The 14654-nt window shown below is 45.6% G+C and overlaps 1 protein-coding gene across 2 annotated transcripts in view; it reads right to left on the reverse strand.

Moving 5' to 3' along the window:
• WWP1 (WW domain containing E3 ubiquitin protein ligase 1) overlaps positions 1-14654 on the reverse strand; it is a 340005-nt gene that overhangs the window by 180661 nt on the left and 144690 nt on the right. For both annotated transcript variants that reach the window (XM_063924044.1, XM_063924045.1), the window contains exon 2: positions 9174-9259. In XM_063924044.1, the coding sequence (XP_063780114.1) occupies positions 9174-9240 (67 nt within the window). In that variant the 5' untranslated portion in view covers positions 9241-9259. The remainder of the gene's footprint in view (positions 1-9173; positions 9260-14654) is intronic.

The following is a 14654-nucleotide window of genomic DNA, read 5'->3' on the forward strand; positions in this document are numbered from 1 at the left end:
AAAAGCTGGAGCGGGATGTGGTGTAAAGCTGCATCACTGCCTAGTACATACAGTAAATGATACCACTGAGGTTAAGGCCCAGAGGACAGGCTCTTCTCAGCGCACACACCCTGCCTGTTCTGACACCATCCCAAATGTTCAGTATAATTAGAACGCCACACATTATCAAAGTTTAACAAGTTAATCATTAGCTGTAATCTCTTTATAAGAAGTTATAGTTCATAGAAGTGCCTAGTCTTCTTTGGGTAAAGACCTTCACAATCAATGTAACAAACTGTTATCATGATAAAAAACAAAGATAGTTCAGTCCTCAGCTTCCCGAATGTTTGCTGGCTCTTACTCTTTACATTTACTAAAGCTCACGTGGACGGCTGACCGTGATCACTACTGAGAAACCAGCCAACTTCAGCGCTGCATGCAGGGTTACCCCCTGGCTGCAGAACCACTGCAGTAACAGCACAAGGTTAAAAAATCAACTTATACGGGTCACAAAACATAGAAATGCCTACATCTGGTGTACTGGAATGTGTGGTTTGTGCCCAACTAATAAATAACACTTTTGTTTGGCCTGTTCACACAACTGTGCATTGGGCTGTCCACCAGCCATCTCATGCTAGTAATGGAAACAATGAACCACACACATTTAAGCACCTCTTTGACCTGTTGCTGCGCCATAACTAGATGAGGTGGACCCGTCATCCACACATGGAGCATGAGCCATCTATCAAACACGTTAAACTTTATAATAGAAACATTAAAATGTTTGTCCTCTCCTATCTTTGTAGCCATATCTGGACTATGTAGCCTATGAACAGGATGCCAACAGAAGACATTAAAAAGTGCCCTAATGCACACAAAACATTGCTTCTATGGCACGCATCACCATGCCATGGTCATCCCAAGCTCTATGCCCATCATCACAGTAACCCCACCACCAAGTCTCATACTAATTACACACATTCTTATTTTGATATATACAGCCTAATGCTCACCCCCTATGGCCATGTGCCAAAACAAACAACCTCATGTTTTACATTTACAGCTTGGTGCCCAGACAATCGGTGCTTGGTGACAATCTCATGCCAACTAAGCAGACCCATCCAGTTCTGTGCCCAATACGTTCGATATCCATTTGTAACCCTGTGTGCAGAGCAACAGCTTCATGCCTCATATTCCCAATGCAACTACACACAGCCCCATGCACACCACATATAAAGAAAAATATAAAGAAACCATCATGGCCAACACAGCCGTACGATCACCATATAGAGCTCTGCGCCTAAATATTTTGAATGTACTGCACCATGACATCATGCAGCAAATCTGCAGTAGTCTCCTATAGAAACAATGGAGCTCCTTATGTAGCCACAAGCAAAGAGTTTAATCAGCTTACAGGCATTAAGTTGACAAGATCTCGGTCGACAGTCATTAGGTCGACCACTATTGGTCGGCATGCACTAAGTCAACATGTAAAAAGGTCGACATGGGTTTTTAACTTTTTTCCCCATTTTCTCTTACATCCTAGAGGATGCTGGGGACTCTGTAAGGACCATGGGGTATAGACGGGCCCCGCAGGAGATATGGGCACTCTAAAGAACTTTTAGTATGGGTGTGCACTGGCTCCTCCCTCTATGCCCCTCCTCCAGACCTCAGTTAGATTCTGTGCCCAGAGGAGAATGGGTGCTCTACAGGGGAGCTCTACTGAGTTTCTCTGATAAAAGAATTTTGTTAGGTTATTTATTATTTTCAGGGAGCACTGCTGGCAACAGGCTCCCTGCATCGTGGGACTGAGGAGAGAGAAGCAGACCTACTTCTGTGATAGGCTCTGCTTTTTAGGCTACTGGACACCATTAGCTCCAGAGGGATCGGAACGCAGGTATCCCCCTGCCGTTCGTCTCAGAGTCGCGCCGCCGTCCTCCTCGCAGAGCCGGAAGATAGAAGCCGGGTGAGTATAAGAAGAAAGAAGACGTCTAAGGCGGCAGAAGACTTCTGATCTTCACTGAGGTAAGCGTGCAGCGGTAACGCTGCGCGCCATTGCTCCCACACGTTGCTCCCACCCTGCTGGGTGCAGGGCGCAGGGGGGGCGCCCTGGGCAGCAATATATACTTCTTTTCTTGGCATGATAAACACATATGGGCTGCGGAGTCAGTGAATATGTTTACCCCCACCATTATTTGTAAATTTGAGCTGGACCGAAGCCCGCCACTAGAGAGGGCGGAGCTTGGTCGCACAGCACTAACCAGCGCCATTTTCTCCACAGTGTGCTGAAGGACGCTATATCTGGGAATTGTTTCCAGTGTCAGTTGGCGCTGGGTGTGTGCTGGCATACTCTCTCTCTGTCTCTCCAAATGGGGACCTGTCCCCTTATAGATAGATCCCTGTGTGTGTGTGTGAGGGTGTCGGTACGCGTGTGTCGACATGTCTGAAGCGGAAGGCTCATCCAAGGAGGTGGTGGAGCAGATGATTGTGGTGTCTCCGTCGGCAACGCCGACTCATGATTGGTATGATATGTGGAATATTTTAAATGCTAATGTGACCTTATTAAATAAGAGAATGGACAAAGCTGAGTCCAAGGAAACAGCAGAGAGTCAATCCGCGGAATTGCCTGGGTCACAGGGCCCGTCAGGGTCTCAAAAGCGTCCCTTATCACAAATAGTAGACACTGATACCGACACGGATTCTGACTCCAGTGTCGACTATGATGAGGCAAGGTTGCACCCTAAGGTGACCAAAAGTATTCATTATATGATTGTGGCAATAAAAGATGTTTTGCATATTACAGATGACCCCTCTGTTCCTGACACGAGGGTACACATGTTTAAGGGGAAGAAACCTGAGGTAACGTTTCCTCCATCTCATGAACTGAACAAATTGTTTGAAAAAGCTTGGGAAACTCCAGACAAAAAACTGCAGATTCCCAAGAGGATCCTTATGGCGTATCCTTTCCCTGCAAAGGACAGGGTACGTTGGGAATCCTCGCCTAGGGTGGACAAGGCATTAACGCGTCTGTCCAAAAAGGTGGCGCTACCGTCTCCAGACACCGCGGCCCTTAAGGATCCTGCAGATCGTAGACAAGAGACTACCTTAAAGTCCATTTATGCACATACAGGGGCTTTACTCAGGCCGGCAATAGCATGGGCATGGGTCTGTAGCGCTGTTGCGGCATGGACAGATATCTTGTTGGCTGACATGGATACCCTGGACAAGGATACAGTTGTCCTGACTTTAGGCCACATTAAGGACGCAGTCTTGTATATGAGAGACGCTCAAAGAGACGTGGGGCTGCTTGGTTCCAGAGCCAACGCCATGGCGGTTTCGGCAAGGCGAGCTCTGTGGACCCGCCAATGGTCAGGTGATACCGACTCAAAAAAGCATATGGAGGTTTTACCTTAGAAGGGTGAAGTTTTATTTGGGGATGGTCTCGCGGACCTGGTTTCCACAGCTACCGCGGGTAAATCTACATTTTTGCCTTTTGTTTCCCCACAGCAAAAGAAAACCCCACAATATCAGATGCAGTCCTTTCGGTCGCATAAGTCCAGAAGAGGTCGGGGCTCCTCTTTCCTCGCCAGAGGTAAGGGTAGAGGTAAGAGAACACCTGCTTCGGCTAGTTCCCAGGAGCAAAAGTCCTCCCCAGCTTCTGCTAAATCCACCGCATGATGCTGGGGCTCCACGGAGGGAGTCCGCACCGGTGGGGGCACGTCTTCGATTCTTCAGCCAGGTCTGGGTCCTATCGGGCGTGGATCCTTGGGCACTGGAAATTGTGTCTCAAGGTTACAAACTGGAGTTCGAAGAGGTGCCCCCTCGCCGATTTCTCAAGTCGGCTTTGCCAACTTCTTCCCCGGAGAGGGGAGTGGTATTAGAGGCAATTCAAAAGCTGTGTCAACAGCAAGTGATTGTCAAGGTTCCCCTAGGCCAACAGGGAAAAGGGTACTATTCAACAATGTTTGTGGTCCCGAAGCCGGATGGTTCGGTCAGACCAATTTTGAATCTAAAATCACTAAACCTTTACTTGAAAAAGTTCAAATTCAAGATGGAATCACTCCGGTCTGTGATATCCAGTCTGGAAGCAGGGGATTTTATGGTGTCACTGGACGTGAAGGATGCCTACCTTCATGTCCACATATTTCCTCTTCATCAAAAATACCTACGTTTCGTGGTACAGCACTGTCATTACCAGTTTCAGACGTTGCCGTTTGGGCTTTCCACGGCCCCGAGGATTTTCACCAAGGTAATGGCAGAAATTATGGTGCTCCTGCGCAAGCAGGGTGTCACAATTATCCCGTACTTGGACGATCTCCTGATAAAGGCGAGATCAAGGGATTAATTGCTGAAAGGCGTGTCACTCTCCCTGAGAGTGTTACATCAACACGGTTGGATTCTCAATCTGCCAAAGTCACAGTTGCTTCCAACGACTCGACTATCTTTACTAGGCATGATTCTGGACACGGAACAGAAGAGGGTTTTTCTACCAATAGAAAAAGCCCAAGACATCCAGAACATTGTCAGGGACCTGCTAAAACCAAAAAGAGTGTCGGTGCATCAATGCACTTGTGTTCTGGGAAAAATGGTGGCAGCCTACGAGGCCATTCCCTTCGGCAGGTTCCATGCGAGGACGTTTCAGTGGGACCTTCTCGACAAATGGTCGGGGTCCCATCTACACCTTCATAAAAAGATAAGCCTGTCCCCCAGGGCCAGGGTGTCTCTCCTGTGGTGGCTGCAGAGTGCTCACCTTCTAGAGGGTCGCAGGTTCGGCGTTCAGGACTGGGTTCTGGTGACCACGGACGCAAGCCTCCGAGGATGGGGAGCAGTCACAAAAGAAAGAAATTTTCAGGGGATATGGTCAAGCCAGGAGGCTTGTCTACACATCAACGTACTGGAATTGAGGGCCATATACAACGGCCTTCGACAAGCGGAGTATCTTCTTCGCGACCTACCGGTTCTGATTCAATCAGACAACATCACAGCAGTGGTTCATGTAAACCGCCAAGGCGGGACAAGGAGCAGAGTGGCTATGGCGGAAGCCACAAGAATTCTGCGCTGGGCAGAAAATCACGTAAGTGTTCTGTCAGCAGTCTTCATACCGAGAGTGGACAACTGGGAAGCAGACTTCCTCAGCAGACACGATCTCCATCCAGGAGAGTGGGGACTTCATCAAGAAGTCTTTGCAAAGATAGCAAGTCTTTGGGGACTTCCTCAAATAGACATGATGGCGTCACGCCTCAACAAAAAGCTTCGGAGGTATTGTGCCAGGTCAAGGGACCCTCAGGCAGTAGCGGTAGACGCCCTAGTGACACCATGAGTGTTTCAGTCGGTCTATGTGTTCCCTGCTCTTCCTGTCATCTCAAAAGTGTTGAGAATCATAAGACGAAACAGAGTACAAGCAATACTCATTGTTCCAGATTGGCCTCGAAGGGTCTGGTATTCGGATCTTCAGGAAATGCTCACGGAAGATCCGTGGCCTCTTCCTCTCAGGGAAGACCTGTTACAGCAGGGGCCTTGCATGTTCCAAGACTTACCGCGGTTGCGTTTGACGGCATGGCGGTTGAACACCGCATCCTAGCAGAGAGACGTATTCCAGAGGAAGTTATCCCTACTCTGATAAAGGCTAGGAAGGAGGTAACGGCGAAGAATTATCACCGTATCTGGAGGAAATATGTATCTTGGTGTGAAACCAAGAATGCTCCTACGGAAGATTTCCATCTGGGCCGTTTTCTCCACTTCCTACAGACGGGAGTGGATATGGGCCTAAAATTAGGCTCAATTAAGGTACAGATTTCGGCCCTATCTATATTTTTTCAAAAAGAATTGGCTTCTCTCCCAGAAGTCCAAACTTTCGTGAAGGGAGTGCTGCACATCCAGCCTCCTTTTGTGCCACCAGTGGCGCCATGGGACCTTAACGTGGTGTTACAGTTCCTTAAGTCACACTGGTTTGAACCTCTTCAAACGGTGGAATTAAAATTTCTCACCTGGAAGGTGGTTATGTTATTAGCCTTGGCATCTGCAAGGCGGGTGTCGGAGTTGGCGGCCTTGTCTCACAAGAGCCGATACTTGATTTTTCATGTGGATAGAGCAGAGTTGAGGACTCGTCCTCAATTTCTGCCAAAGGTGCTCTCTTCTTTTCATTTGAACCAACCTATTGTGGTACCTGTGACTACGGGTGACTTGGAGGACTACAAGTCCCTGGATGTGGTCAGGGCCTTGAAAATTTACTTAGCCAGGACAGCTAGGGTTAGGAAAACAGAGGCTCTGTTTGTCCTATATGCAGCCAACAAGGTTGGCGCGCCTGCTTCTAAGCAGACTATTGCTCGCTGGATCTGTAACACGATTCAGCAGGCTCATTCTACGGCTGGATTGCCAGTACCAAATTCGGTAAAGGCCCATTCCACTAGGCATTACAGTTGTGCCGAACAGCTTCTTGGGCGGGTTCAAACACACTTGCAAAATTCTACAAGTTTGATACCCTGGCTGATGAGGACCTCGCGTTTGCTCAATCGGTGCTGCAGAGTCATCCGCACTCTCCCGCCCGGTTTGGAGCTTTGGTATAAACCCCATGGTCCTTACGGAGTCCCCAGAATCCTCTAGGACTTAAGAGAAAATAAGATTTTAAACCTACCTACCGGTAAATCTTTTTCTCCTAGTCCGTAGAGGATGCTGGGCGCCCGTCCCAGTGCGGACTTCTTCTGCAAGACTTGTATATAGTTGTTGCTTACATAAGGGTTATGTTACAGTTAAGATCGGTCTTTGACGGATACTGTTTTTTGTTCATACTGTTAACTGGTTGCGTATATATTCCAGGTTATACGGTGTGTTTGGTGTGGGCTGGTATGAATCTTGCCCTTAGATTTACAAAATCCTTTCCTCGTATTGTCCATCTCCCCTGGGCACAGTTTCTCTAACTGAGGTCTGGAGGAGGGGCATAGAGGGAGGAGCCAGTGCACACCAATATTAAAAGTTCTTTAGAGTGCCCATATCTCCTGCGGAGCCCGTCTATACCCCATGGTCCTTACTGAGTCCCCAGCATCCTCTACGGACTAGGAGAAAAAGATTTACCGGTAGGTTTAAAATCTTATTTTTTTAACTGTTTCATACTTTACGATCCACACTGACTAAGATTGGGAATAGTAACCTGTGCCGAGCGAAACAACAGCGGAGCGAGGCACCCTGCTCGAAGCTCGCTCGCCATGCGAGGGGACATGATGTACTAACTGGGGTTCCCCGTCACTTTACGAAGAAAACGACACAAAAAAAAAAAAAAGTAAAAAACTCATCTTGACCTTTTTCTACGTCGACCTAGTACATGTCGACCTAGTGACCATCTCGACCTAATGACCCATACCCGTTTAATCAATGAAACCCTTTATTGCTGTGAAGTTAAAGTGGTGCTCACATCACGGTTGGGACAGACAAACACAACAGTGCCTGCCGACAATTCACTGGCCTGTAGGCAGCCCGAGCCCGCAGGACAGCACTGACTTAGGCCATACAACACTCTCACTTAGTCATTGTTACAAAACACCTATTGTCTGCAGCAAAGTGAAAGCGACACGCCATGGAGAATAAGTAAAAGGACCAACAGTAATAAACATCTTCAACAATTAATCAGGGCAAATACTAATACTGTTTAAAATCAAGGCATTTAAATGAAAACATTTTAGTGTTGCAGAAAAATAAAAACACAAAAATATGTAACACACACACAGGGATAATCTTCTAGAATACTGCAGCAATATTGTGCATTTTATGCATTTGTAAATACAGATATAAAAAGGTACTGCTTAGTTTATGCTCCCAAAACTAAGTCTGCGCTACTCAATCCTATAAACTACAGAGCAGCTAGTAAGGTGTTATAGTACGATTTGTAAGCTCAGAGAAATGAAGCACGTATTGTGAACTTTGGAATCTTTAGACAGTGAGCAGAAGCCACCAGGACATAATAAATAGGGAGGGTTTATACAGGCACCCGTCCAACAACTATTTCATTATTCCCCTTATTATTTAAACTCTTGAGGACTGGATAACCTTACTTCTCTGTTCTCCTCCTTAAATATTTCTTGCCACCAATGCTCCCTGTCTTTTGCCTTCATATAACTGATGCTGTGTGTTCGGCCATATGCTGGGTACAGGCTTACTGAGTGTTGAATCACCAACCTCACCCTACGACTTACCACATCAAGCTGTAAATCAATCATAAGGAGACAATTCAACTGCTTGAGAGACTTTAGCTCGTCTAAAGTTGTCGGGAGCTATTCAATTGTTTTATGGAACCAGCACCACACTGGTTACAACAGCCGTATTCTTATAAGAGTCTGGCTGGGATCAGATACATTAAGGTGCTTCTCCTGTGCTTAGCGCCAGGCACAGGGGGTAATTCAGAGCTTATCGTAGATGTGATAAATTTAGCACATGCGGGAGGATGCCCATCACAGGACTAGTCCGCCCCGCATGTCAGGCCCCCCCCCCCCCCCCATGATGCTTTTACACCCACAGAGTAGCTACCCGCCGCGTTTTGGGTCGCAGCAGCTGCATGTGACTCACGCAACCACTGCGGCCCGCCCCCACAACGGTCCGGACATGCCTGCGTTGTCCGGGCCGCGCCCCACCAACGGCCCCCTCCGCCCCGCGACCAACTCTGCCTGTCAATCAGGTAGAGGCAATCACATCCCTGAGATGCATTCGCATCTCATTGGGCCTCACGTGCACACGCCCCAAAGGGCTTCAGACTGTGATCACTGCCGTTGCAGCGATCGGGTCTGAATTAGGCCCACAGTGCAGTAAAGGTGCGTCCGGCACTAGCGAACATCCCCAAAGCCCCAATTATGGCAGATTTCCCACACGGACCTCCAGAGGGTGCAAGCTGATAAGTACAGCCTTGGGGCTGGTCGCCCAAAACAACTAAATAGCTTTAGATGGGGGGGCCAAATTCCCACAAACAACTGAATCGGAACGTTGAGAGTTCAGCGTGGATGGAACATGAAGTAACTGATTCTACAGTAATAGGATCTCTTTACTGATTGCATTTTTTTTTTTAAATATTCAAGACTAAAAAACAAAACACACTTGACAGATTCTTACAGAGTTGGCTAAGGGTTACGCACCCCAGTGCGAGCGTCACCGTATGTAAACAGGCAGGGAACAATAAGGCTTCCTGTCTCACAGCAAATTAAGCATCTTACCTGTCACGTGCAGCTGTAAACCTTCATGACTGTTTCTATTAGCCTGCTGAGGTGAGGCTGTGGCCATGTCAGGCTACAGGTCAGGCCTACAAAACAGTAACAAGGCATCACATGAGTACAGTTACAATATTAACAGTCCTGCACTCTTGCTGCAAATTCAGTCATGAGTGACAAGTATACAGCTCAAGGTACAGAGGTACACGGGAACGTAAAAGTAGCTACAGCTTTAAAGTATACAGTACCACATGTGCTTATAATTAAAAGTAGTGAGAAATGACATGCATGTTCAAAGGAAAGGACTTATAATCACAAATTAACACATCAAAATGGTTTTAGCTAAATACATCAATTGGCAAGGGGATGGGATCCAGTCCAGGTACTGTATGCTGCAAGCTCAGACATGGTTATATAAAATCAGAAGAAAAATAAAAAGACAGGAAAAAAAAAAAAAAAGAATATCCCTAGATCGATGGGAAACTTCATCTGCAAAAGTTCATCGCCTTATTTTAAGGGGATGTAGTCAATATTCCGGCAGTCGGAATCCCGCCGGTCAGAAAACCAACGCCACCATCCCGACAGCGGTGCCAGGGCTTTTCTCACTCATGGGTGTCCACGACGCCCATAGAGTGGGAATAGAACCTGTAGCGAGCGCATCAAGCCTGCAGCGTGGCGGGTGCAGCAAGCCCACAAGTGGCTTTCTAGCGCACGCCCCCTGCTGCCGGGATTCAGGCGGCAATGGATCCCGGGGTAGGTATTCGGACCTCCGGGATCCCTGCCGCCGGTATTACAACAAACCATTTTAAGATATTGCATTTAAAAGCCAGAATGAATAAATTAATGTAAAAATGGTTACCATTCTTAACGTAAAAGTTCCCATAACACTTAATGTACATTAAAACGCCGAATTCATTTTAAAGTATATACTGCGCTAAATAAATATGTTAGGGGGTAGCAGCTCCGATAATTCGTTATTTTAAATATAAATAAAGTAGTGCTTGTAACTAAAATAGATTATAAATTAACTAACATATTGGGCGTTATCCACTTAGCCGAAGTAATTTACCTTGGCTAATTGACTCGCCTGGGGCTATTCTATTAGTCCTGATGCCGGCAGTTATCGGGGGTTATGAGTCACATGCCTCAGGCTTGTGAAAAATCCCCAATAACCAGCCCTTAGAGACCCTTTTTTTTTTTTTTTTGCAAAAACACATGGGTTTGGGAACTTACTCCGGATCCCATGTGTTTTCGCCCGAAAATGGGTAATTTTTTAGGATGAAAAATTAACACTGGTAATTGGATAGCCCCATAGATAGACAGTAAATGATCGATCTATATCTTTGTTAATTTATTATTTATATCTTCATTAATTTACAGATAGACACATTAAACAGACAGAGTCACTCAGCTTGTTCATATAATTTATTAGTCAATCATGTTGAAGCAATTCAGTCCATAAATGCATGCAGAGGTTCACATGTTGTGCAGCCCAAACACCAGAAATGGGAAACAACCGTGATCCGATTTGGACCATGGAATAATTATAGCTGCAAGAAGGGCTGGTACGTCAGAAACTGCTGATCTTCTGGTATTTTCATGTGCAACAGTCACAATAAACAGTTTATAGAACTTGGTGTGCAAAAATCTTTAAAAATGATATCAGTGGGTATTAAGATCTTTGTAGAACATGATGACTGCTACCGAGTAAAAGAACTTTCAGCATTAAACAGATTTTATAAATTGTTAACAAATTGTATTTATAACATGTCACAGAAAGACCAGCTCCTGTTTTGGCACCACTACTTAAATCATATTTATAGCTTGCAGGCAGAATGATGGACTTATCAAACCCATTAATAAGTGATTCAGCATAAATGGTCAGATATATTTTAGATGCTATAACAGAACAACTGGGAGACTCAGCAAAAATAGTCATTCTATGCTAATGTTTTGTCATTATCAGAAAGCAGGAGCGATTAGATGCAGGGTCACATTAAGGAAGAGCAAATAACAGCAGCACAGCAGAGATACATCTTTGGAAATTAGCACAAGTGTGTCTAAGATTATACCAAAGAACACAGGTTTACAAAGATGGCAGCAAACTCTGTACCAGCCAATGAAGTTGGAGGGAGTAAGGGCATTTCTTGCAGAGTACACAATAGGGGCAGCGATGCCCCTATAGAGGTTTTAACTTGCGCCTAATCGTACGCGCGTTTGCTAATGCTAAGCATCTTTTGGTGCATTTTTTCCTAAAAATGTGCATTATTCACATCCCTACAGACTCTGCTGATTAAAATTATATGCTGCATGACTATATTGTGAATGCAACTGTATCTGCATATGAAATGCTACGTTACAGCATTTTCCTGGAAAACACTAACGTAGCATTTCATATGCTTGTGAGACTCATTCGCATCATGATATGAATAAGACATATTTCGGGGGGGTCGGCGCTTGCCAAGTCCATACGTAATGATTTGCAACTCTAGATGAGGACGACGCATCTGTAGTTACGCAGCGCAGGGCAGGAATAAGAATTCCATTTGTGGAATGAGATTACTGAATAACGAAGGCGGTAACTGGTGTTATGGGCGTTCCTTGCTGTGCATAAAGATGCACAACCATTTCCACTCTGCAATAGTTTCTTTTAGAAGCAGCCCCTAAACTGGTGGAGATTGAGTCTCAAATATTTTGAAAGCAGGGGCATCCAAACTGCAGCTTGTGGGACAAACTAGTCCGGTGCATGTTCCAATGCGACCGTCTAAACGGACCACGGTTTGGAGTCTGCGATCTGCTGCTGCATCCCTGAACCTCCACCATAGGGAGTGAGGAGAGCTGCATCTGCCATACTTGCAATATAGGCAGAACTAAAGCAAAACACCCTGAGTGGAGGCAGCAGCCTGCCCAAGAATACTGCCCCTAGGCCATCCCACATCCCAGACCTCCCACTACGCTGCAGAGTCAGACACAGGGCGCACAAGGACTGGAAGCTGTTACTGAAGAGTATAGGGACTATGACATGAGGAGAATAGGGGTCATGCCATGAGGAAGGTAAGGACCGGGTTATTATCTAAAGGAGTAAAGGTGCTGGGGACCAAATATCAAGCGAAATCCTGTAAAATGGGGGAAATATAAAGAGGAGAGAGTTAGGCCAATGCCATTATCTGAGGGGAACAGGAACAGTGTTGTTAGGAGAAGAGATACCATAACCTGAGAGGAATACAGACCACACTCATTATCTGACTGACAGTATCTGAGACTACAGACCAGGGCCTTTCTCCACTGTCCACATTAACACATCATCTCATCACAGCGCAAACAATTGCAATCGAAAATTAGAAATGTTTATTTAAAGATTTTCTTTTATTAATGTAGTATTTCCTAGAATAAAATGTTCTCAGCAAAGAAATTACTACTTAATTGCAGGGACGCTAACAGAGATTTTATTTTTCCAGAATTCAGACCAATGATACAAATTGTGAGCAACGTTTTAGTATACAGTCGGGGTGTCTTAACAGCAGTGTAGGCCCCTAGGCAAAGCAGTGCACTGGGGCCCCTACCCATCCTGCAGCGGTAGGGGTGGGAGGTGCTATCAGCGGCAGCTTTGATGTCCTGCGGGCAGTAGAGGGTGTTCTATCTTCTGCTCAGCATGTAGGACCTGGAGCAGTAATTTCTGCTAATTACTCCAATACTGCACCGATGGTGGGAGATGAGGCAGGAGGGAGAACACTAAACTGTAGAAGGTGGCATTGGGCTGAATGAAGGGGCCCCGGTACATGACTTACAGAGGGGTAGGGCAGGGTTTAATACACAGGGAAGGGTTGGAGAGTGGAGTGGGCTTAATACTCATCATTTTCTGGTGGTCAGGATGCTTGCCTGACTGCAGATATATCCAGTTCCTGAAAATAGATTTCTTAGCTTTCAATGAGGTAAAACGCTAGAGAATCCCATCTCAGGATGTACTGGGGACTTGGGGATCAGAGTTCAGGAGCCAGAGCAATCCACAGATGAAACTATAAAACTGCATACCAGGCGTGAGAAGCTGGAGCAGGGACCAGCTGCTGGAAGGTGCCAGTGTCCACCGAAAGGGTAGAGTGCCAGCTTTTGGATTATACCTTCAGAAAAATGCTAAGTCAGACAGAACCAGAGATATCTGGCTGGGAAGAGCAATTAACAGTCTGCTTAGAAGTCGAATATCTCAGGTTCCCTAGGGCCGATTTTCAAAAATCTGGTACCCCTGGAAAGAGGAGACCCTCAGCTATCAGCCTAGGGCCCTTAGACTCATGGGGCCCTTGGGCAAGAGCCCATTGAGCCCATACAAAAAGACGGCCCTGTATAATACAGTGACACCTAATACATATGTTCCTCATAATTAACACCTTCCTTACATCCCAATGTTAACTATCGCAATAAACAAAACTTTAATCAATAACTAATGAGCATCTTAAAAAATAATATACATATCTGAATCCCTTTATTCACATGTAATAAGTATAGTTCAGAGATCACTAATTTAACGTTCTGTTTCTCTGAGAACGCAAAATGACGGACACCAGCAATGCGGTATAAAGAGGACAGTGGGAAAACACTAATCACTGATCTCCGTTCTGAAGAAAAGTGAATGTTTAACCTAACCTGATCTTTATGCTGCATACAGTACTTCATTCCATGCCGATATGCCAGAGGTTCTCAGACGCGCTCCTCAAAGCACCCCAATGGTCCAGGTTTTAAATATATCCATGGCTCAGCACAGATGGTTAAATCAAATTGAATGAAGTGCTAATTAAGTCACCTGTGGCCAAGCATGAATATAATTAAAATCTGGACCATTGGGGTGCATTGAGTACCGCGTTTGAGAACCTCTGCCATATGCCCAACTTCAATGGGTATCCTTATTGTGTGCTGCACCAGCTACTCTTCCTGGCGGCCTTGGCCTCAATGTCCTCCTTCCATCCCCCTCTTTAACCACTGTTTCCCGACTTTGCCGCAAGCAGTCATGTTCATAGCCGTCTGCCATACTCTGACATGTATGGGAATGGCACGGTCTGTTCTCCCCTTACTGGTCATGACAGGGACTACAGAGTGCTTTATGGTTTTATGTTGGTCTGCATACATTACCTGTTAGATCTATATTATTGCTTCTCTTGTTATAAACAAAAACAAAAAAATTAAAAAAAAAAAGGGAAAATAAATAAAATAACCCCATATCCTGATCTGTACATTATAACGGCTGCCTTTCTATGTTTATGATCTCTGCTACCCAAATGGTAAATAATCCATATTGTGCTTCACAGCACAGTAGATGGAGGAAATCTTTCCTCTGCACTTTGCACATCTATGCTTGGAAATGGGAGTCTATTGTGTAGAGCACAGCAGGAGCAGGCTGGGAAACAGACTATCAGAGAAAAAACAAAAACACAAAAAAAACAATAAATACAGAAATATAATTCATTCCTTAAAAACAATATCGCGAAAAGCAACACT

Source organism: Pseudophryne corroboree, chromosome 5 (assembly GCF_028390025.1).
Source record: "Pseudophryne corroboree isolate aPseCor3 chromosome 5, aPseCor3.hap2, whole genome shotgun sequence".
NCBI classification, from domain to species: Eukaryota; Metazoa; Chordata; class Amphibia; order Anura; family Myobatrachidae; genus Pseudophryne; species Pseudophryne corroboree.